The 21,901-nt window shown below is 39.8% G+C and overlaps 3 protein-coding genes across 5 annotated transcripts; 1 reads left to right on the top strand and 2 right to left on the bottom strand.

The window, feature by feature from the left end:
- The first annotated feature begins 819 nt into the window (after nt 1–819).
- LOC121908273 (patched domain-containing protein 3) lies at nt 820–4,229 on the top strand. Its single transcript, XM_042428177.1, has 4 exons — nt 820–1,533; nt 1,655–1,776; nt 1,884–2,029; nt 2,722–4,229. Exons 1-4 carry the CDS (start codon nt 820–822, stop codon nt 4,227–4,229), a joined length of 2,490 nt encoding a protein of 829 aa, XP_042284111.1.
- Nucleotides 4,230–4,501: 272 nt separating this feature from the next.
- On the bottom strand, nt 4,502–13,893 carry yme1l1b (YME1-like 1b). Its single transcript, XM_042429645.1, has 18 exons — nt 13,691–13,893; nt 12,986–13,120; nt 12,672–12,855; nt 12,248–12,340; nt 11,009–11,118; nt 10,347–10,497; nt 10,022–10,105; nt 9,476–9,649; nt 9,137–9,289; nt 8,819–8,951; nt 8,192–8,254; nt 7,871–7,983; nt 7,440–7,595; nt 7,132–7,283; nt 6,908–7,034; nt 6,738–6,811; nt 6,553–6,639; nt 4,502–6,453 (listed from the first exon to the last, which is right to left on the bottom strand). Exons 1-18 carry the CDS (start codon nt 13,721–13,723, stop codon nt 6,310–6,312), a joined length of 2,166 nt encoding a protein of 721 aa, XP_042285579.1. The 5' UTR covers nt 13,724–13,893; the 3' UTR covers nt 4,502–6,309.
- A 467-nt stretch (nt 13,894–14,360) lies between these two features.
- On the bottom strand, nt 14,361–21,689 carry LOC121908782 (acyl-CoA-binding domain-containing protein 5A-like). 3 transcript variants are annotated; one of them, XM_042429059.1, is made up of 14 exons: nt 21,241–21,689; nt 20,874–20,995; nt 20,369–20,492; nt 19,917–19,989; nt 19,234–19,378; nt 19,012–19,050; nt 18,387–18,602; nt 17,518–17,733; nt 16,883–16,977; nt 16,116–16,302; nt 15,728–15,936; nt 15,501–15,551; nt 15,279–15,394; nt 14,361–15,170 (listed from the first exon to the last, which is right to left on the bottom strand). In XM_042429059.1, exons 2-14 carry the CDS (start codon nt 20,953–20,955, stop codon nt 15,158–15,160), a joined length of 1,566 nt encoding a protein of 521 aa, XP_042284993.1. In that variant the 5' UTR covers nt 20,956–20,995; nt 21,241–21,689; the 3' UTR covers nt 14,361–15,157. The 3 variants fall into 3 exon arrangements, with proteins under 3 accessions (XP_042284993.1, XP_042284994.1, XP_042284995.1); XM_042429060.1 differs by having other exon boundaries at nt 18,393–18,602; XM_042429061.1 differs by lacking the exons at nt 18,387–18,602; nt 19,012–19,050.
- Nucleotides 21,690–21,901: the final 212 nt, after the last annotated feature.

Genomic DNA, 21,901 nt, shown 5'->3' with positions numbered 1-21,901 from the left:
ATAAAGTTTTGTTAAAATGAAAAGAAAATAATTACAATAACAGAAAAAGAAACTGAATATGTTGAATAAAGTTTAGTTGAAATAGAATAAAATGAAATAAAATTCATAGTATGCAAAATAATTCTTATGATAAAAATGCAAATAATAAAAGTGATGAAACTGTTTTACAATTCAGTCTAAAAGATAATCACAGATAATCAAATGCATCTGTGAATTTTAAAAAATATTGCTGGCTAAAAATGTACATTCTTCATTTGTCTTTTATCATGTTTTTACTGATACTTTAAACATATATTCATGTTTGTTTTTTGCCATTTTTTTTTTGCTGTTTTCCAGTTTACCTTTTTGGTAGAAGATTTTACCATAGAAAATGACTGTCAGCCAACAGGCAGGAAACATTCATTTGGTCTAAATAAAGATCCTCATTATGCAGTATAATATGTCTTTGTTCTGTTCCCTTGCTACACTGCATTGATCTTCAAGAGATCTAAACATTTATGTTACCTCAACCATGAAAAGGAAACACCTGGGGGTGAAGCAATGGGAAACCAGTGACAGAACCAAGTATTGAGAAGGAATCAGTGAGCCATACTACACCTTCTTTTCTTCAATGGGCTCTTTGATAAAGCTGGTCGACAAACCTATTCTGCCATTGTTCATTACAGAGCTGTCCAACCTCGTTATTATGCAAATCTCAGCTCATGAAGGAGCTGAAAAGGGTCTGCAGCACAATAAATACAGCTGGTTGTGAATCCACACATCTCTCAGAGTCAGTTTCTGTACTAAATGTCAGCCAGAATTTTTGAAGTTTCTGCAGCTATGGCCAGATACCACACAGACTGCATAGAGAGACCTTTACGCATCTGTTTTGAGATGATGGGCGCTTTTATTGGATCTCATCCCTGGTGGTTCCTGACTGCCCCCCTTATTCTGTCGACAGGTTTGGGGAGTGGGTTCTATTTTCTCAAGGACAGGATGTCCAACAATATCGAAGACCAGTTCACACCAGTTGATGGACGAGCCAAGATGGAGAGGAAATACATCCAAGAAACGTTTCCAGGAAATGATTCCATGTTTTCCAGTTTAAGGATGAGCACAGATGGGAATTATGCAACACTCATAGCTACGAGTGACAGGAATATTCTGACAGTGGAGTCACTTCAGGACATCCTAGATTTGGACCTTAAAATTAGGAGGATGGCAGTGCAGTTTGACAACCAGTCATTTGAATATGTGGATGTTTGTACAGTAGTGATGGGATCCTGCACTTCTAATGACATTCTAGATATTATTGAATACAACGCCAATAATATAGACATTGTCAATTTGACGTTTCCGTGGTATCACACTGACCTTAGGAGTATTCCCTTACATTTAAGTTTGGGAAGTGTTAAATTGAATAAAGAGGTCGTTGAAAGTGCTAAAGCAGTACAGCTCCATTATTATTTACGAGAGGACAACAAAACAAAAACAGATTTGTGGTTGGAAAGCTTCATACATTTGGTTGCAAATGAATCATCATCTTCCATTCAGGTAAGCAGAACTTTAACACAAACCAGATTTTCTTTTTTTTTTTTTTTTTTTACATGATCTGCTTTTTTCAGTGAGTGGTATTTAAACTAAAGTGAGTGTATTTAAACTTTCTTTACTGTAGGTGTCATACTCCACTTCCCTGTCGATGCAGTGGGAATTTGAGAGATCTCCAGCTTCAGTCATCAGTTTATTCTCCATCACCTACGCCATTGCTATTGCATTTTCTATTCTATCATGCTGGAGGTCTGTAAAACATCAGCTGAACACGTGAATTCCGATTGATTGATCAAATACAAGCAAATGTTTTGTGTGGTGGATCTGAATGGCTCTTTTAAATTTTTTTTTTTAAGGTTGGATAATGTGAGGACGAAGGTGTGGGTGGCATCCTGTGGGGTGCTCTCCACAGGTCTAGCAGTCCTGAGTGGTTTTGGTGCGCTGTTGTTGCTTGGACAACCTTTTGTCATGACAGTTGCCTCCTGCCCTTTCATGATATTAGGTAGGTTGAGTTGAACATCCAGGTATATGAGGTCCCACTGTCCAAGGTTCGACAGAAAGTTAGAAAACAACATAGTTTCTATTAACCTAAAAAAAAATGTAAACATTCATTGATTCATTACATTTTTGCTTCTATTTTCCCGCACCAGTAAGTTGCTATGTCATAGAATAGTAGCATGTAGTTTGTTTTTTATAGACCAAGTATAGTTGTCAATGGACATGTCCATGTTTCACAATCTTGATGGTCACTGGTAATGTTCAGCATACTTTTATTTAATTTCCAACATTAATGGCCGGATTAGAGGGCCAATTTAAGCAAGTTTCAACAGTCTGCTACCTGTTTATCGTACTGTCCAGAAATGAATGGAAACCAATGGCTGCGTGGAATAGTAGTGGAAATACACCCACACAATATACCTGAATTTGATTTGGACAGCAAATATAATCTTTATAATCTTTATTTGAGGAGCTAAAACTTGCAATCACAGTTCTATCTATGCCTTTACAAGTAGATTTTTACCCAGGGCCCTCTACAAGACAGAGCCACAGGGGCTGCTTGAGTGATGCAAATCTCCTGTTAAATGTGCAATTAATCAAATTATCAAAGAGCAATTTATAGGTAACCTGAAGCAAAGGTAAGAGTCAGAGGTTATACTTGCCATTTAAAAAAACTTTTATCTTTTAAATCTAAAGGTATTGGACTCGACGACATGTTCATCATGATCTCCTGCTGGCAGAGGACCCGAGTTCTAGATAGCGTTCCGGATAGGCTGGCTGACACCTACAGGGATGCCGCTGTCTCCATATCCATCACCACCCTAACCGATGCTCTGGCTCTCTTCCTCGGCTACAGCTCGCCCTTTGGCTCAGTCCGATCCTTCTGCCTCTACGCTGGGATCTCTGTTTGCTTCTGCTATTTGTACAGCATCACTTTCCTGGGGGCTTGCATGGCTTTGAACGGACGGAGGGAAGCAGAGAACAAACACTGGTTCACCTGTGCCAAAATCCCAGAGGATTTACCGCCCACAGATTCAAAAAGCTTCAGTATGTGTTGTGTTGGAGGGAGCTACGATCGAATCACTGAAAAGGAGGAAACAGAGCCCATGAGTCAAATCTTTGAGCGGTGCTATGGCCCCTTTCTCACCCACAAATTGATTAAAGCATGTGTGATTGTAATCTATACTGGTTATCTGGCTGTTAGTATATATGGTTGTTTTATCTTAAAAGAGGGACTCGATAGAAGAAATCTGGCTCTGGATGATTCCTACATCAGTAATTACTACAACACTCAAAGGCAACACTTTTCTGAATATAGCTGTAACGTGATGGTGGCAGTGAAGCAGCCCTTCCCCTATTGGGGTGAGGATGAGCAGAAGCATCTCTTTTCATGCATTTCAAATTTTGAAAACTTGAATTATGTAAATGGCACTTTTGGTTGGTTTCTGTCCTTTCAGCAGTATGCAAACACGACTAATCTTAGCATTCGTTCACAAGAAGCTTTCCAAACCCATCTGCCCCATTTTTTAGAACTCAACTCCATGTTCAGACAGGACATCAACTGGACCGGAGACAATCAGATTCAGGCCTCTCGCTTTTTCATTCAGACACTGAACAAAACCACAATGGAGGACATGATGAGTGGACTCAGGGAAACAGCAGAAGAGTGTCCAGTTGAGCTTCTGGTTTATCACCCTGCTTTCATCTACTTTGACCAGTATATTGTTATTATGGGCAACACTATTCAAACCATTCTGGTGGCTGTGATTGTGATGCTAGTCGTCTCACTCATCCTGATACCCAGTCCCCTTTGTTCCATATGGGTGGCTTTTGCAATTTGCTCAGTCACTGTTGGCGTGACGGGGTTCATGTCTCTGTGGGGTGTACACCTGGACTCCATTTCTACGATCAACCTGGTCATGTGCATCGGTTTCTCTGTGGATTTCTCAGCACATATTTCTTACTCATTTGTCTCCAGCCCCAAGAGTGACGTCAATGAGAAAGCTATTGACGCTCTGGCCCGTTTAGGGTATCCAATAGTGCAGGGAGCATTGTCTACTGTTTTAGGAGTCGTGGTGCTGTCCATGTCTGGGAGTTATATATTTAGGACTTTCTTCAAGATTGTGTTCCTTGTGATTACTTTCGGGCTGCTTCATGGCTTGGTGTTTATTCCAGTATTTCTGACTATACTTGGGGCCTGTTGAAAGTGGTGTTAAAGAGGGAATGGTCCATTCCAAGCATTACATTTTAATACTTCTTTTGCATTTTCTTGTTGTGTATGTTAAAAGTTATACTAAGGATTAGAGAGAACTATTTAAAATCTAATCTGGTTTGACATGTTATTAGTGTGAATCTGTTTCCATCTGTCTATTTGTAACAAAGGTATAGTATGTGCAGTCACATTTTGTACAATTTTGTAAAAATAAACCTGCAGTACATCCCCACCCACTGACCCACACACCAAATATCACAACTCTTTATTTGGGCTTCTTTTTATTTATTTCAGCTGCACAAATGCTCATTAACCATCACCATCGCATTGTTGAGAGATTCTGTCAATGAACAAAAGATAGCCATTCAATTTGCACACAGCATAAAAGCTTTTCTATACATCTATATACAATGTTCCCATTACTTCCCAATCATATATACAGCTAGACACTAGTAAAAGGCCAATAAACAAAAGAAGAATTGTGTCAAACTGAAACCAAAAAAAGTTTTTTTAAGTATAACTTAAAACCTGGTGGTAATCTTAACAACAAGGTTGTCAAGAATTCTTTGCCTTCAAAGAAACCAATGTTCTAAAATGCTAAAAATATGGATATATACACTTCTGTTGCTGGAACTATTGAAAATGAAGACATTCAATATTTTAACAGATGGATAACTGTACATTTCTACCTGCAATCTGCGTAGAAGAAATGTCATTCAGAAACAAGGATCACTTTACAATTAGAATTAATGATCGGTTACAGCTTATGCTCAATGCGTTTGACACCGTTCTTTACACTCAGAGCAGTGCCAGTTAACACTAAACACAGGCATCTTTCTTCTACTGCGATGTGTAAGAATTTGTTTACACTACAGAGAGGTATGGAGCACAAGATGCGAGTGAGAAATCCTTCTGTGTTGAGGCAATAACAAAGGAGATGGCGGGCGATGGATATTAACAGATAGAACTGGCCTTGTAGTTTGAATAATCTTAAGATTAAGAGAATCTGTTATCCATTTTAATATATTAGGCCGACATTATGACTTTAAAAATCCTAAAGCTCCCAATGCTCTATCACTACATAAACACAGTTTGTATTTGTTGCATGCTTATTGAGGCTGAGCAGCAGTTTTCTTTCACATCTGTACACGCAGCATCGAAATATAGAACATAAAGAGTGCACAAGTGTCTTTTCGATTTGTACACTTGCCAAAAGTGCTGAGACATTGTAGTTAACTTAATACACACACAGTACATTCCCCCAAAAGGCCACCTTTAAAAATAAGCAACAGGGCTCAGACAAATATGGGAATATACAGAGGGGTACAGCAGGACAGGAGAATGTATATATGCATGATCTTTTCAATGATTAAAGAATGAGTGTAGCCTATATGACTTGAAGATACAGTAGACAAATAACATGAACACAAACACTAGAAGACAACAGACAGTTGCTCTTTGGGTTGAAGGTACATGCCACTAAGAATTTCCCATCGACAGGATAAAAAACTGAATACGTAGACCTGGCTGAACAGAATTTAAACAAATTTCTAATAATTTGTTAACAATTAACATTTTAAAAAATCCTATCCAGCTGCTGTTTTTTACATTTGAGGTGACATTCATGTATTATTTCATCCCACCAACTGATAAAAGTGACCTGAGCGACATCCACAACATTATCTTTACCTGCAAGGAACCAGACATCTATCAAACACATTCCTATGCTGGAAAGCATGAAAGAGTTCCACCTTCAACAATCGAGCAGCGACATTACTCGTCAGCGCTCTACATGCAGTCTGTTTCACACATCTTTCCCCAACATACACCTGCTTACCTCTGAACACCTGACAATCATGTACAAGTATCTAATAACAAAGCTACATATGTGGAAATATCTATGAGTTTACACAAAGGTGACAGCATGAAGATACGACGTTGTCCAACATGAGCACTCGGCAACATACTTTGTCTCTGATTCACGGCTCATGGGTCCATGCCTCTCTCCGTAACCCCTGAGCTCTTAAAATCTTCCCCGTTAACCCCCCTGGTTGTTGCCGACCTTGCTGGTTTCATCTGGTCTCCAGGTTCTTGCCCTCCAACACCAGCTGGATCTCTTTGGCATCCAGAGTCTCATACATGAGCAGTGCATCTGCAAGGCTCTTGTGCTCCTTGGCGTGAGACTTCAGGAGGGCTTTGGCACGCTCGTAAGACTCCTGGAGACAGTGAGAGAAATGTTGGTTAGGAAAAGTATGAATGGGTCGCTGTAGTGGGTTTTAATGTTCAGCTGTTCCTAAAATAGAAAAAACACACACCTTCAATAACACCCTGACTTCTTGCTCCACAGCTGCTTGTGTCTCTGGGCTCTGCTGCGTCATGTCAGCGTAGGTCATCACACCCAACTGAGAGAGAGGGAGTGAAGCAGGATCATAAATATACATAAGATTATAGTAAAACTGTAGATTGTGATGCATGCGCTGTACAAATACTATGAACAGACCTTTTCACACATTCCAAATCTGGTCACCATCAACTTAGCGATCTTGGTGGCACTATCAAAGTCGCTTGATGCTCCTGGTGAGAAAGAATTGACATGTATGTAATCATACAGGTACATGTTGCCTTTTTAAATTTTAACTGACAATATCTCCTTCAGGAGCTCTTCCTAACCTGTTGTGATGTATTCACGACCGAATATGATCTCCTCTGCTACACGGCCACCCATACTGACGTCCATCTGGGCCAGCAGCTGAGAGCGAGTCTCACTCCAGCGATCATTCTCCGGGAGCATGGACACCTGGCAAGGGGAAAAAGGAAGAGAGAATGTTAAAAGTGTGATGTAAAGAAATATTCAGAGTTAAACTATTTACTGTATTAGCTCTAGGTTTCCTTACATGTCCCAGACTGGGCCCCCTGGGCATGATAGTGGCTTTGTTGATTGGCATGGCGTCTTTGGTGTAGTAAGCTACAATTGCATGACCTGATTCATGGTATGCTGTGATAAGCTTGTTCTTCTTGTCTATTTCTGCACTCCTCCTCTCAGGGCCTTGAGGAAAAGAGAAGAAGAGGGAATGGCAACAAAAAAGAAAAAGGGTTATGAGACAGAAAAATAAACATTATCATCATATTCTTAGTTTGATAAGAGTGGTTCTAGTAATATTTTCTATTAGTCTAGGACTTGCAAAGCTATGTCGCTGCTCACCCATGAGGATTTTGTCTTTAGCAAACTCCAGCTCCTTCATGGTGACCATGTCTTTACCATCAACTGCCGCCTTCAGGGCAGCCTGGTTTACCAGATTTTCCAGGTCAGCGCCGGAGAAGCCCACCGTGCCCCGGGCAATGATATTGGCCTCAATAGCTGCAGAGATTAACACACAATATCCACAAAAGTCTCATGGTCAGTCTAGTACTCAGATTGGGCTAATGTTTTAGCAAAGCAAACATTCTTAAAATATTCAGCCACTTATGTCACCTCATTAAAAAATACTGTACCAACAAATCAACAATAACAATGCTGTGCCGTGCCAAGGTATTCAGTTATTCATAGTAGCTGAAACATCATATATCATACTAATGCATATGAAAAAAAAAATATTGTGGCACATCCAGGATTATCTGATGATTATTTCACACCTGGATCCACTTTAATCTTCTTCAGGTACCAGTTGAGGATCTCTGTGCGTCCTTTAACATCTGGTTTGGGGACAGTCACCTGCATGTCAAAACGTCCTGGGCGGATCAGGGCACTGAAAGGGAAGATGAGTTGGTTAGTGAAATACTAATGTCAGCATACAACTCAGAAGCACGGTATTATAAACAGCCTCGAGGCTGCAGTGTATACTTTGTGACTGACAAGGAAAGCTGTGACTCTCTAGGTTGTAAACTCTGACATTTATACACGTGAGCTCTGACATTTTCATTAAGCAGCAGGAAGAAATGAAGAGGTAAACATACTTATCCAAAGCCTCTGGGAAGTTGGTGGCTCCGATGATGATCACGCCTTCGTTTGGTTTAAACCTATAAAATATTAACACGGTGTACATGTAGGTCAGTGTCTGCAGAGTTTTTGCAAAAAAAATCTTCAGCACACTTTAAATTCATAATCTGTGTCACAATGCAGTTATTCTTGTGTTGACCAACGCTGTACTTAATGGTGCTGGCTGGGCGCCTTTGTGGCTAATGTGACTGCCATGAATTATCTGTAGTTGTATAAGCCAATGGCAGACAATGCTTCAAATCAGTGAGCAGGATTTGCTTATGGCAATATTGGATTTACAGGATTTTTGCATCAATGTGATTTGTCTGATATAACTACTAGATCAGCCAAAAACCTGATATTCCAATCTAGTTAACAGTTTTTTGACTGAACTTCCAAAAACATACTGAATCACATTGCATATTGCTGTCACAATATAAAATTACATGTACCATAATAGAAGATTTTATTCATATTGCCACCTTCCTGCTGGACACACATGCAGCACTGCTTTTTGGCCACAAATATGTTTATGATTAAATACGAATTAAACTAACCCAACATGCATGCCAGACAATTAAACAGTTAAAAATGTAACTGATTACCCATCCATCTCAGCAAGTAGTTGGTTGATGGTCTGTCTGGAGTAAGGGTGCATGGGAGACTCGATCCTTTTCCCTCCAACGCTGTCCAGTTCATCAATAAAGATCACGCAGGGAGCATTACCTTTAGCCTCCCCTGGAAAAAAAGCAGTAAGACAAGACATTATTTGTGATACTGATAGACATACTGTATGTACCACAATATTATCGATTGTTTGTGCAACAATCAGGCGGTCCTTGAGTTAGGAAAAGTAAACTTCACACAGCTTTTATAGAAGAAAAAAGGGGGGGAGGGGATCATTAAAATGTTAAAAGACTTACTAAAAAGGTTCCTAATGCGGCTGGCTCCCACTCCAACAAACATCTCATCAAACTCTGACCCGGAGGCGTAGTAGAATGGCACATCTGCCTCTCCTGCCACCGCCCTAGCTAGTAGGGTCTTACCAGTCCCTGGAGGGCCAACCAGTAGGACACCTAAAGTAAAGACAGGTAGGGACAAAAAAATAAGACAGAATGAGAGAGAGATACAAAAAAACTCTTGAATGGAACTGTGTCTCAAACTCATCTTTAATGACCAATCTTTAGATCATAACACATGTGCTGTAAGTGAAGAATAAAGTAAAACTTTTCATCTAAAATGCACAGTGAGCATCAGCCTACCTTTTGGCAGCTTTCCTCCCAAGGCTGTGAACTTCTGTGGGTTTTTCAGGAACTCCACCACTTCCTGCAGCTCATTCTTAGCTTCTTCTACCCCTTTGACGTGCTCAAATGTCACGTTTTTCATCTGGACAGGGTCCACTGCCGAGTCCAGGCCTGATGTGGTTCGGAACCGCACTGTCCAAAATGGTTAGATTAAAGTTCGAAATCACACTGCATGGCATGGTTAATGAGCACAAAACAAGCACATCCTATTATTTAATAGGAGGGAGTTATTTAATGACCACATCTATTGCATATATTAGTCATTCAACTCAACAAGTTAGAATTTATTCTTGTCTGCAAGGAGTTTTAGACGGTTCACTCATAACAAGTTTAGTTTTTCTTTTCAGGGTTAATAAATGTTGCAAGGATTAGTTTGCCAGGCAAATGTTGAGCTTGGTTATTGTTAATAATAATATTTGAATCTATTAATATATTAACATATATGGAGAAGATTTCATGTGTACCATGAAATGAACAGGTTTAAAGGGGAAAAGGAGCCTTTACCCGATATGAAGGGGGTCTTTGAGATACCATAGAGCCCAACAAGAAGCAGCACCAGCAGGATGAGACGAGTCCTTCTCAGAGAGTCTGAACAGATGGATACACGACAGGAAAACTATACTTCAATACTGTTTAATGCTTAATATTGGAACCTCAGTTTATGGGCTATGTATGGTAAAATGTTGGCTCATGCAGTATTTAATACAGCAGTCATGTACATTAAAGCTATCAATATTTCAACCTCCAGAAGAGAAAAAACAGGTAGGTGAAGTGACATTAGATGCATCTTCCGCCTTCAAGGGAAAATAATCTCTCTATTAAAACTTGCCTTGTGTGCGTTGTGTCAGAGCTTGGGCTTTCAGGAAACCTTCAGCAAAGCCCCTCTTAAAAGCATCCTGCTGTCCATCAGGTATGTTCTTGCTCTTCAACATGCTGTCTAGACTTTCCACTTCAATCCCCTTGTCACGTGTCAGGAAACCCTGCAGTACGAGGCAAGATGAGCTAGAAGCACTCCTTCACTTTTACCACACCTTTATTTTCCAGGCGATCACACAAGGCCTGAAAACACAAGATGCACCTGCTCTGCTTGTATTTTAAGTGCACAAGAAGAACAGCTGGAGGTATTCTTTTATGTTGCTAGGCAACTGCAAAGTCTGCTGCTGTCAATAATTTAGCAAACATATCAGCTGATTGCATTTACTTAATACAAAAAATCATGCCATCCATTTCACTCATGAAAATATAAGCCTGTTGGTGACACCAGCTGGGCAGAAACACTGACTGCCAATTTACTTTTGCTCTTTTTTTTTTGTTTGCAGCAGATCTAATAGAAGAAATGCACACCTTTGTTTTGCCCATCACAGAGAGAAAGAAAGCATCCTGTACAATCATGGCCTTAGTCACGTCAACATGTTAGTGCTGACATAGTGACACTTAGTGGTTAAACAGTTTAAAACTGTGTCCTTTATTAACACATGGATGATGTTTTACCTTCATAAAAGATGGTGTAAACCCTTCAGATTCTATCGGGCGGTCGAAGGCTGACTGCAGTCTTCTGGTTTTGCTCCTTAAAGTCTTAAAGCCTCTGCTCTGGACCCAGACTTGACATGTGCAGTAAGTAGATGATGTTTAAGTAAAGTAAAAAGAAAAACTTTTTCTACACCATATGATTTTTTTGGATTAGCAAAAATAAAGTTAAATGGATCATTTTCACAATTACTGGAATATCTGTCATTCTTTCAGGAGTAGGGATGCACGATATTGGATTTTTTGCCGATATCTGATATGTCGATATTTCCAACTCATTGTGGCCGATTGCCGATGCCGATACTGATACATGCACATATTTTTTTCCCAGCTGGCTGAGGAGACTATTATGCATGCAAGCATAGATTGTACTAGGTATGGTCAAGAAAGACAATATATGAAGGAAGAACTTAAGAAGACTGGAGTTCAGGAGCTCAGTGTTAAAACTTTAATGAACCTGCCAAGTGGGTGGAGCAGTAGAGTTTTCTTTGAGTTCATTATACAGACAGGATTAATGTGTAGGATTTAATCTTTGGTCCACACTCCGGAGCAGAAAGTGGTAATGTACCTTATACGCTGATTGTCAACCACCGTTATAAACCAAAAAGAAGAAGCTTTTTTTTTCCAAACAGAGTGGTATATCCTGTCAGCCAAGGTGTTTCCTATCTGTGCAGCCGACTAACCAGCTCCTCCACGGACTATTTTACCCTGACGGTCCCGGTGCTTCCTCTGTAGGCTCCACTCCACTCAAGCTGCCCGTCAGAGAGCACGGAGAGCCGAGGCTAACGTTAGCTGAGAGGCTAGCAGAGCGTTAGCCGCAGCATGACCGGAGGGAAGCACAGCCAGCTAGCCTCCACTAGAAGAAGCAGCGGGTCTGACGGGCAGCTGAGTGAAGTGGAGCCTGCGGAGGAAGCACCGGGATCGTCAGGGTGAAACAGTCCGTGGAGGGAAGCACAGTCAGGCAGCAGAGGAGAAGGCAAGAAACCAGCCTCTCATAATCAGCAGAAAATGTTCATTTCGGCCGATACCGATGACGTGCTGATAATATCATGCATCCCTATTCAGGAGTACTGTTTCTGTATCTGCATTCAAATTACATACAAACAACTTAATTTACTCCTTCATTAGTAACAACAAAGTACAAAGCTTTATATCAGTGATAAACTATTACACTATTTATACATGTTTCTAACTCATAGTTACCTGGATAGTGTTGTAGCTCTGTGCAGACAGACTGAAGAGATAAGGGATGCTGCCTGGAAAAAACTGGGGCTGACATGGGACCACATGAGAACCCTGGAAACAGAGGAAAAATGATGTTTATTGCACATACAAAAGAAATGAACACACTGTTTACTGTAACACCTTCAGGAAAAAGGGGATATGAAAGCAATAGGCTTTGTTAAGACTGTCATCTGGTAGCCTATTAGACTGATCACAAAAGAGAAAATGCATCAGAATCTTCTTACAAATGCTCACCACCTCTACTAACCAGTTTCCTGACTAACACTCTGCATTTCCATGCACAACACTGTGTTTAAAATGAGCAGAAGACAGGCACATCTACTGAAGTGGATACAAGGTAACAGGTGGGAGGCTTATTCAAAACAAAGATACACATCCCTACCATGCTTGTTGTGGAAAAAGGAGGGTGTAGAGAGATGAGAAGTCCTCCAGGCTGTCTGACCGCTGATACCAAATGGAAGCGGCGCCTCCTGCGGGCTGAGGCGCGGTAACACACGATTCACCAGCTCATCCAGCTGCTGTGCTCCCAGGTCTGATAAGCCAAGCTCCCGCAGGTTCCACATGGGCTGCAGACACATGAGTTACAAACTTCTATGTAAGAGATGTGTGTTATATTTCCCACAAAGTTATTCTGGAACAGGTTTTTGCTACTCAAGTCGAGTAGGGCTTGGAAGACTATTTCCTACTAACGAGTACCTCTGAGCAGTGTAGTTCTGGGTCTGAGGCATGCTCCTTGTGTATTCTTGATTTGCTGGTGGCACTGCTGCTGCTCCCCACTGAGCTCTTCAGAGAGTGGAGGACGTTGAGGAGGTGACTAAGGGGTACAGTCACCTGTGATCACATATAAGCCAACAGTGAGTGAAGTAGCATGTTATGAATATTGAAGAAATATGTTACCATTATGAACAGAGATCCTATTGGTTAAGTAGCCCACATGTGTGTTGCTCACATGTGAAGCATAACAGTCGGCTGTTGTTACAAGCTTACATGAACTGAATCAAGCTTATGATGTAGTTCTAAATTCATAAGCAATTATCAATTATTAGTAAAAAAAAGTCGGTTTAATTGCTGTTTATATGTCAGCCGTCAGTAGTCAAGCATGTTGCTCACTGACGCAGTTAGTTTCCCATCTGGCAGCTAAGGGCACACTGAACTCAACAGAGCACTGCGGCTAAAACAAGTTAGCTCCTCTCAACGGCCGGCACATTTATTTCAGTTCAAGACAACCATACTGACACAATGTCTACTGACGTAAAAAAAACAATAGGAAAGGTCGACAGCAGTATGGATCATAAGAGCTAAGGTTAACTTAGCTGGCTAGCACGCTCAACTTCACCGGGCTGGGACCAAAACAACAACAATGCTAATGTTAGCTTGGCCTAACGTCACTTGGTTTCCTACCTGTGGCTGTACGGTCATTGTCAAAGAAAACATTTTGAATTCTCACAGGTACAAGACGGTCGTTAAGCTATGCAAGTTGTACCAACAACCCTGAGAGTTAAAGGTCCTTGCTGCTTTCACTTTAACTTTCTGTAGCAGGCATAGCAAGTCCGACAGCCGAAAACAAACCGGATGTGACCTCTACCATGTTGTTACAAATTTTGTCGTCGTTGTCTAGATGGTTACCCTAGATTTGCGAAAGTATCGCGAGATCTGTACGAGCTGTTTCTTCATTGTGCTCGTTGTGTAAAATAATTAGGTTTTATGATGTGACAACGATGTGGTTAAAGTCTGGTGAGGTTTAAGCACAAAAAACACTTCGATAGGGTTAGGGAAAAATCATGGTTTGGGTTTAAATGATCACTCTCGCGAGATCTTTCGCGGGTCTAGGGTTACCATCTAGACGCGACCAAATTTTGTGTCCCAGCCAAGGTTCCGCTTATCCAGCTTTAGTTATCCTAAAATTATAATATATTCTAATTAAGTCTAAAGTGTGATAAATGCGATATTGGCCCTGCATACTTACCCCTTATATTTCTCAGCGTATAGTTTTTATTTCTTCAGAAACATCATATTTCATGCACATATACACATCTGAACATCAAAATCTCAAATTCATGAAAATGGAATGTGTTTGTCCCAAGAATGTGTTTATTGCATGTTAAACAACATCAAATTATATATCATATAATTATATGCTGATGCTTTACACTGTATATTTTAAAGCGCTACGCCCTTGCTTAAAACAAAACATTCTTCCATTCCATGTTTACTGTGCAACTCACAATAAAGAAGAATGAATATACATATGTAGATATATGGATTGTCTGTACTACACTTTTCTTTTGCAAAAGTGCCATCTTTGATACTATTGCACTGAAGCTATAAAATACATATATACACATATGTCACCATATTGTCACCTTAAATGTCTTTTTGGTCTAAAAAGAAATGTCAGACAATATAAAGGGCTGATGTCCTTAGTCCTCAGAAAAAATACTGAGTAACATTCGATACAAAAAGAACCTTAAATAAACAGTTAAATGTACAACAAATACAATAATTGTAAATGACAATGAGAGAAAATCTGCACCAGTTAAAGTCCACAGCTATGGTATAATCATGAATTTATTACTATTAAAAGTTGACTCAGTTACTGTATGTGATATTGAGTTCCCAGTGATCCAAACTGAGACATGTCAAAAAGCAGATCACCACCTAATGCTACATTTACTGTAACAAATCAAATGTCCCTATATTAATATTACACAAACCTCCCCTTTGTAAAACACCTAAAAACTCTCATTGAAGTCAGTTTCTGCTAGTTTCTCATTCCGTTTCCTCTGCGGTGCTTCATCTGTGAGTCAAACACAAGTGCAGCTAATTCACCCAGGATTCACTGATTGATGCCAACAGTTTTCAAACAATTCAGGTGATTTTCCTGTGAGGAGAAGAGTTTAACACTGAGTTTAAGTTGTCTGTCTGTTGATAGTGTGACCATAAAGCAGTGATGATAGACCTGGAAATATTTGATCAGTATTCTTCTCACCGTCTCCTCCGCTGTAGGTAAAGCTGGACAAGCCAATGGGCAATGAGAGGCCAGAGCGCGGTCAACGCCACTGTGATTGGAGAATGGTCAAAAGGCCACCAAGTTGGTCTCAGAAACTATAAAAACAGAGAACTGGCATGAAGGCAGTTGCTTGTTTCCAGACTAGATACTTATTTGTCATTTTAAACTTTAGTTAACAATGGAAAATATTTTCAGAGGGACCTTTCGTGCTACAGGTAGGGACTCCTCCTGCCTTGGTGAAGATGATCTTGACTTAAAAATGAAAGAAGAAAATATATAAAAACATCAGTAAATACTTAAGTCATGGAGACTGTTATCAGCTGTGTTACATGTCTGTACACAGGTGCCTGAAGGAAAAATAAATAAGTATAATGTGACATGAGATATTTTCCCCCTACATTCAAACTGTAGTGACCAGAGTCTTTCACCTGTGACACAGTGAGGACCTCCAGACTCTGCAGCCTGTGCAGCACATTGGCCATATCATGCTGCAGCCTAAGCAGAGCCGTTGCTATTTGCTCGTTGATGTTTCCCCTGGAAGTGCTGTCAGGATGTCTGCGCTGTGACACACAACAGCAGGCAGCGTCGACACTGACACACAACTGAGAGCTGCAGGCGGTCTTTGGCGATTGAGACCCTGAAACAGGAGCCAGACTGTGACAGTTGAAAGGTGCAACGTGCAGTGTTGTTTGTGTGCCAACCTGTGATGCCTTTAAATGCTTAGGAAGGTAAATTAAGGACATTAAAGGAACATAAATTAGGGATACAGGGATACAGTGTCAGTATAAGTCAAAAAGTTCACTCCTGTAGTCTCACCTCTCTCTCTTCTTGACAAGGAGCTGCTGTGATTGGTTATGCTACTATTTTCTTTAAGGTAGGAATCTTCTATGAGTACTTGATCCTCTCCTCCATTCAGAGTGGTGTTGCTCTCAAACCAAAGATCATTTTGCCTCACTGAGGCAGCTCCTGATCCATGTGACTGGACTTTTGATGTCGACAGCCCCTTGTTGGACAAAAATGAGAGTCAACTGCAGTTTGAATAGCCATCGATAAGCCAGAGCACCTTAAATTCCTGTTGGACTGTAATGTAGCTCTTTACGACTTTGTTTCTATTATGTTGTATGTTATGTGTGTAACATGATTACAGTAAATGAACAGTCTGACATTCTGGGAAATACACATATTCGCTTTCATATTGAGACTCAAATATCGACCCATAAAATATGAAGCTACAGCCTATTGCCATGTTATATCTCATTTATTTAATCTGTATTAAGACCAAACAGTAAAAACAACTAGTTGTGGGTTTACAGGAGGTTATGTGCTGAAATATTTCTTGGCCAGCAGCTTCTTGAAGTCTTGTCGTGTAGTGAGCTTTAGAGGTTGAGAGTAGAGGATGTTTTTTTAACCCAATGACAGCGCCAGCAAACTGTTTCCTGGCTGTAGCTTCATATTTACCATACAGACATTAAGAGTGATATCAACCCATTCATCTAACTCTAAGCAAGAAAGCAAATGTTGTGTATTTCCCAAATTGTGGAAACTAATCATTTAATATGGAGCACACTTAAGAGGATGGATACCTCTTCCATGGCTAGATGCTCCATTGAGTCACAGAATTCCTCATTATCCGAGTCTGTGGATCGGTAGTTTTTCTCAGGAACAGCATCTTTATGATCTGTAAGGTGCAAATCACAACATGCCAATGATGAAAAAACATGAAGGTTAATTCACTGTTGTTTACTGTACATCTACTGAGTAAAAGAATATTTTTTATATTTTTAAAAGGCAACGTTTATTAACCTTTGTATTTCACATTTAATTATCCTTATTTAAGTAGGGAGTTGTTGGTAGCATTTATAAGTCACAGCTATATGCTCTACCATAAGGACTATACAGTACTACATAGTATGTCTTACATACTGTACATACATGTTTAAATATTTTGACATTTGTGCATTTTTTTCCGTTTACTGCTTATTTTACATTCTTTGTGCACTTGAGCTGTTATGGTGGACTATCTGTTTTGATGCTGCAATAATCAAATTTCCCTACAGGAATAATTTATCTTTCTGTTTATCTTATCTTTTTATATAGCAAAGATTCTACAGAGTAGTAATCAACATAGACTGTTGAGGTATGTGTTATTAAATCTCTGCTTTTTTATACACTGTTATACAACCATATATGTAATTTGTGCACAAATGTATATTCTTACCACTCAAGTGTCCATTAAAGTGCATGTATAAGTTATTCTGTGCACTGGGCTCTATGAAACAGGCCAGTTCCTCCTCCTCCACCTCGCTGTTGAGGGAGCTGTGGGTCCCGTTGGTAAAGGAGGACATGCTGGGCTCCACGCTGCTGCTGGACCCCCTGGTGTCAGACCTCCACCTTTTGCCCTCCACTATCAGCATCCTCGGGTCAGGCCTCCACTCTGAGACAAGGCGAGAGCAATAGAGAGTGGGGGAGAGAGAAAGGAGAGATAGTTTGATGGAGAAAATTAAGAATCACAGTACTTTTTAATATGCCTTTTTATTTATTCACCCTGGGTGAACCTAATGCAAATGTTTTTCTTTTATGTCACCAAAATACCATTCTAAATATAAGTCATTTATGTGAATGTATTCAGAGGAAAAACACATCATGTTCAGTCGCTTCACATGGAAACTATGTATGTTTCACACCCTTCAAATGAACTGAACAGTGAACTCAAGGGTGCTATACTTCAGTGGAAATATAACTGGTCTTCAGTGACAATTGTTCCCCTTCCGTTTTAAACTGAGAATAGACAGAAAAATGAAAGAAAGTAGCGCATATACAACATGAATGCATAGAAATGAGGATGAGGATGAACATACAATGTATCATACATGGTACATATGTAACCACAGTCCTTGTAATACATTTTTCGACATGTTTAAATCATATTTAAAAGCACTTAGTTCTGTTGACAAAGCATTTTCAGTGAAAAGGTAGTTTGCTTTTTCAAATTATGTAAAAAAATACTTGGTGCTCTGTTGGTGTTTGTCATGTCTACAACGCAGAAAACTTCACAGCACATAACAGCTAACAACTAAAACTACGTACTGGTACCTTCTTCCTTCTCTTTGTCTTCATCTTCTGTATTGTCTTCTTCGTCACCATTCTCCTCCTCCTCACTTTGCTTCCAATCACTACTTTCCTCTTTTCTCTCGATCTCACTACTTTCTCTGCTTCCCTCTGCCTCCTCGCTACTGACACTCACGCCATGAACATAGTCTGTTTCTTGATGGTTTTGTATATCATCCCATAGATCCCCGTAGCCTGAACAACGAGGAAAACAATCAACTCTTGATCAGATTACATGTTGTACAAGAGTAAATCTACAGGAAGCAACAACACACACACACACACACACTTGGCTGATACACTTGTACACACTACATCTACACCACAAAGCAAAAATACCAACGTAAACCAACAAACCAACACACTGACTAACTATGGAGCAAGTCTTAAATGACAGATTACACTGAGAAACTTCCATTCAACCGATTCCCCACAATTCCTACAGTGCATTTAAATTCAGCCAAGGACGATGCCTTTGACAGTCAAATGAAAGGCAGAGGAAAGCAATTTAATTAAAAAAAAAGCATATAGCCTACACTCTGGGACCACAAGCAACAATCTTTCAGCTCTAAATCTATTGCAAGTGCAAACACAAAAGACTTGCCTTCCATTGCTGGTTTCTTAAAGGGCTTGACCTGCTCATCTAGTGATAAAAAGACATGTAAGAAAGGCTTAGTCTGTGAAAAAAGCGTTATCTCTCAAAGAGAATTAACAGCAGTATTACATCCCACTTGAGCAGCAGTGCCCTCAGTGGATTGCGTCGTGGTTTTCCTTTGATGTGCCTTCAACTATGGAGAATGATGGCATTTCTGATGATGTACAGTACCTGTGTGATTTGCAAAAGGCCTTGTGAAGGGCCTCCTGTCCACCTCATTTTCTGCAGCCTCTTCTCCTTCTACCTCAGCGTAGAAGTTGCCAAGCTTCTGTATCAGGTCAGACACTTCATCAGAGATCGGGATGGTCTCCAAAATCTGACAACACACACATTAAAAAAGGGATTGAGAGCATATGCATAATTTAAAATTGTGGGAATAAAACTCATGTGTAAGGATAGGTGTGGTGGGATTGTCAAGAAGTCACAGGGAATTGTGTAAATTAGATGTAAATATATATTGTGAAGGCTGACCAATTTATCTGTTGAGTCAGTTCATTAAGTTTGATTGTAAACAGCTGGTAACTGGAGGACATGAATCCTTCTTAGGTGCTATGAGGCGGAAAATTATTTGCAAACGCAATCTCTGTTGTTAATTAAAAGGTTTTGTCATTGTGGAACAAATATGCACACAACAAATAGAGCCAGTTTTCTGTAAGTTTTTTTTATAAGCTGCATGAGATTTAAATGAATTGTCTTTCCACACAGTGTCTTTAGAGACATGGAGATCAGAAAGATATATTAGAAAACCTGCATTTGAAAATTTTTTATGACAAAACATTAAATGTAAAGTCAGGTGTGTTTATTATTCATTATGCTGCTTCTATTAAGCTTTAGTTTCCCCTGACAGGACTTACCAGCTGGATGTCCTCAACATAATTCCTCATGGCTTCCTCCTTTGTCATATTTCCTAAAGAGCTCCATGCATCCCTGGCAACACAAAGTCATGGGTCAACACTGAATCACTGAGAAGAAAGTGAGCATTGAATAACTGGAAACATGCAGTTACAGTGCTATCGGAGTAAATGGTGCAGAAATCTCACCAAACTTAATCTGTAAAAAGTCTGTATTAGTGCAGGATTATACAATGCATATACCTGCAGTACTGTTCAATACATCATGAGTGACTGTGCCTTTGACCTAGGCTCAGGATGGGCAGGTGGTGAGAGTCTGGCAGTATGAATAGTATGGATCTTACATACAGCTGTCTGTCTCTGGTGTGGCCACTAGCCAGAACTACTCTACTACCATTTAGTAGTGGAATATAACCATTACATTTGAATTAAGACAACATATAATAATTACTTACCATTTAGCTTTTCCACTTGAGTCCCAGAAGCCAGTTGGTCTGGGGATGTCACACGGCCCCAAGGTGGCCTGCTTATAGTAACTGTAGAACATCAGCATCATGTCGTCAGATGGTTGGAAAGGACCTGAGAAATTAAGGAAGGAGAGTAGATGAGTCACTACTGAGATGGGGCATTATAAAGGGCCATTGCTAAAGTTACAATCACTTTTTTCAGGAATTTAGGGCGGCTTGAAACTGTATTAAAGCATTAAATGTTAAGATACATGTTGCTTGCATGAGTTGTTATTCGACTTGATTCAGTTAATCAGCTCTTATAGCAGCTTTATCAATAGAGGGCCAGCCAAGAGTAACAGCTCTTAAAGGCTCTGCATATAGGTCAGTCACCTGGAGTGTTTACACACCAACTAGTGCAGACTTCACACTGTGTAGCACATAACCAAACACCTCCAATCAGCCAAACAGTCCAACCACGTTCATTCTTTTCCATATAGAACAAAGTAATCACCATCTTCAGGCAAACTCCGGATCACTTTAACTGCAGCAGCAAATTTAGCCTCCAGGCTGTATTTGTCCTCCTCCTGCGCCATGCTCAGTCCCAACAAGGATGACAGGAAGGAGTCCTCACATCTTCAACAAGAATTTCAAGCAATTATTGGGAAAAAAAATCGAGGCAGTTTAGAAAGTGTCCAACAAGGGATAGGTCAACACAATTCGGTTATCGCTGCAGCTTCTTGTCTTATCTAAGGATGCAGTTTTCTGTTTAATCGAGGAGATTTTAGGATAATTTATAAAGCCTTTATATGTTTAGATTTAACTGGTTGTATTCTAAACACAAAATGTTTATATGTATGGTTGATTTGTTAGACACTCACCATACAATTCACATTCGCCGGTGCAATAATCATTCATTAGCCCGGTGTCTGTCTGCAATATGCAGCAGAAAACCCATCTCGACTCCGGTCAAGGATGAGCCAAACAGTCAACATTGGATACTGAAATATGTATATGGGAACTGTAGTTTTTATTGGACAAAACCTCGCCAACGGTGGGGAAAGGCTCAATGCTCACTCCTTCAATACCCACAAACCCCTCTAAGAGGGGATTTAAACCGCGGTGATGTATGGGAGATGTAGTGTAGGGAGGTCGTTCTGGTTTTGCCTAATAAAGCAAAATACCACCTTTGAGTGCTTGTTTTATGCATATTCTCTTCGTCGAAAAATGTTGTGATATAGCCTACATACAGGGACTTTAGTATGTCATTGGTACTTTTTCACCAGTGTTTTGGTTTTGTTATTTCATATGACATTAACTGAAAAAACAAAAATTATAGAATTGCACTCGTTTTTTAAATTTTTATTTATTTATGTGGGATATTGCCTTTTATTATAAGGCTTGATAATAATAATAATAATACATTTATGGTGTTGATGAGTCATTTAAACTATGAACTCAACTATTTTGATATGTTAATATATCAGTAATAACAACAACAACAATAATAATAATAATAATAATAATAATAATAATAATAAT

The sequence above is a fragment of the Thunnus maccoyii genome, chromosome 12 (genome assembly GCF_910596095.1).
Source record: "Thunnus maccoyii chromosome 12, fThuMac1.1, whole genome shotgun sequence".
Classification (NCBI taxonomy): Eukaryota; Metazoa; Chordata; class Actinopteri; order Scombriformes; family Scombridae; genus Thunnus; species Thunnus maccoyii.
The sequence above is the reverse complement of the archived record's forward strand: the minus strand, read 5'-3'. Positions and strand labels throughout refer to the sequence as shown.

Coding starts and splice junctions, on each gene's coding strand:
- LOC121908273 (XM_042428177.1), top strand. CDS start 820: ATGGCCAGATACCACACAGACTGCATAGAGAGACCTTTACGCATCTGT. Junction 1,777..1,883: donor TCTATTCTATCATGCTGGAG/GTCTGTAAAACA, acceptor TTTTTTTTTAAG/GTTGGATAATGTGAGGACGA. Junction 2,030..2,721: donor CTGCCCTTTCATGATATTAG/GTAGGTTGAGTT, acceptor TTAAATCTAAAG/GTATTGGACTCGACGACATG.
- yme1l1b (XM_042429645.1), bottom strand. CDS start 13,723: ATGTTTTCTTTGACAATGACCGTACAGCCACAG. Junction 8,952..9,136: donor CCGCATTAGGAACCTTTTTA/GTAAGTCTTTTA, acceptor CTTTTTTTCCAG/GGGAGGCTAAAGGTAATGCT. Junction 6,812..6,907: donor TCGTGAATACATCACAACAG/GTTAGGAAGAGC, acceptor CTTTCTCACCAG/GAGCATCAAGCGACTTTGAT.
- LOC121908782 (XM_042429059.1), bottom strand. CDS start 20,955: ATGGCGCAGGAGGAGGACAAATACAGCCTGGAGGCTAAATTTGCTGCT. Junction 18,603..19,011: donor TAAGAAACCAGCAATGGAAG/GCAAGTCTTTTG, acceptor CTCGTTGTTCAG/GCTACGGGGATCTATGGGAT. Junction 17,734..18,386: donor AGAGAAGGAAGAAGGTACCA/GTACGTAGTTTT, acceptor GCCTTGTCTCAG/AGTGGAGGCCTGACCCGAGG.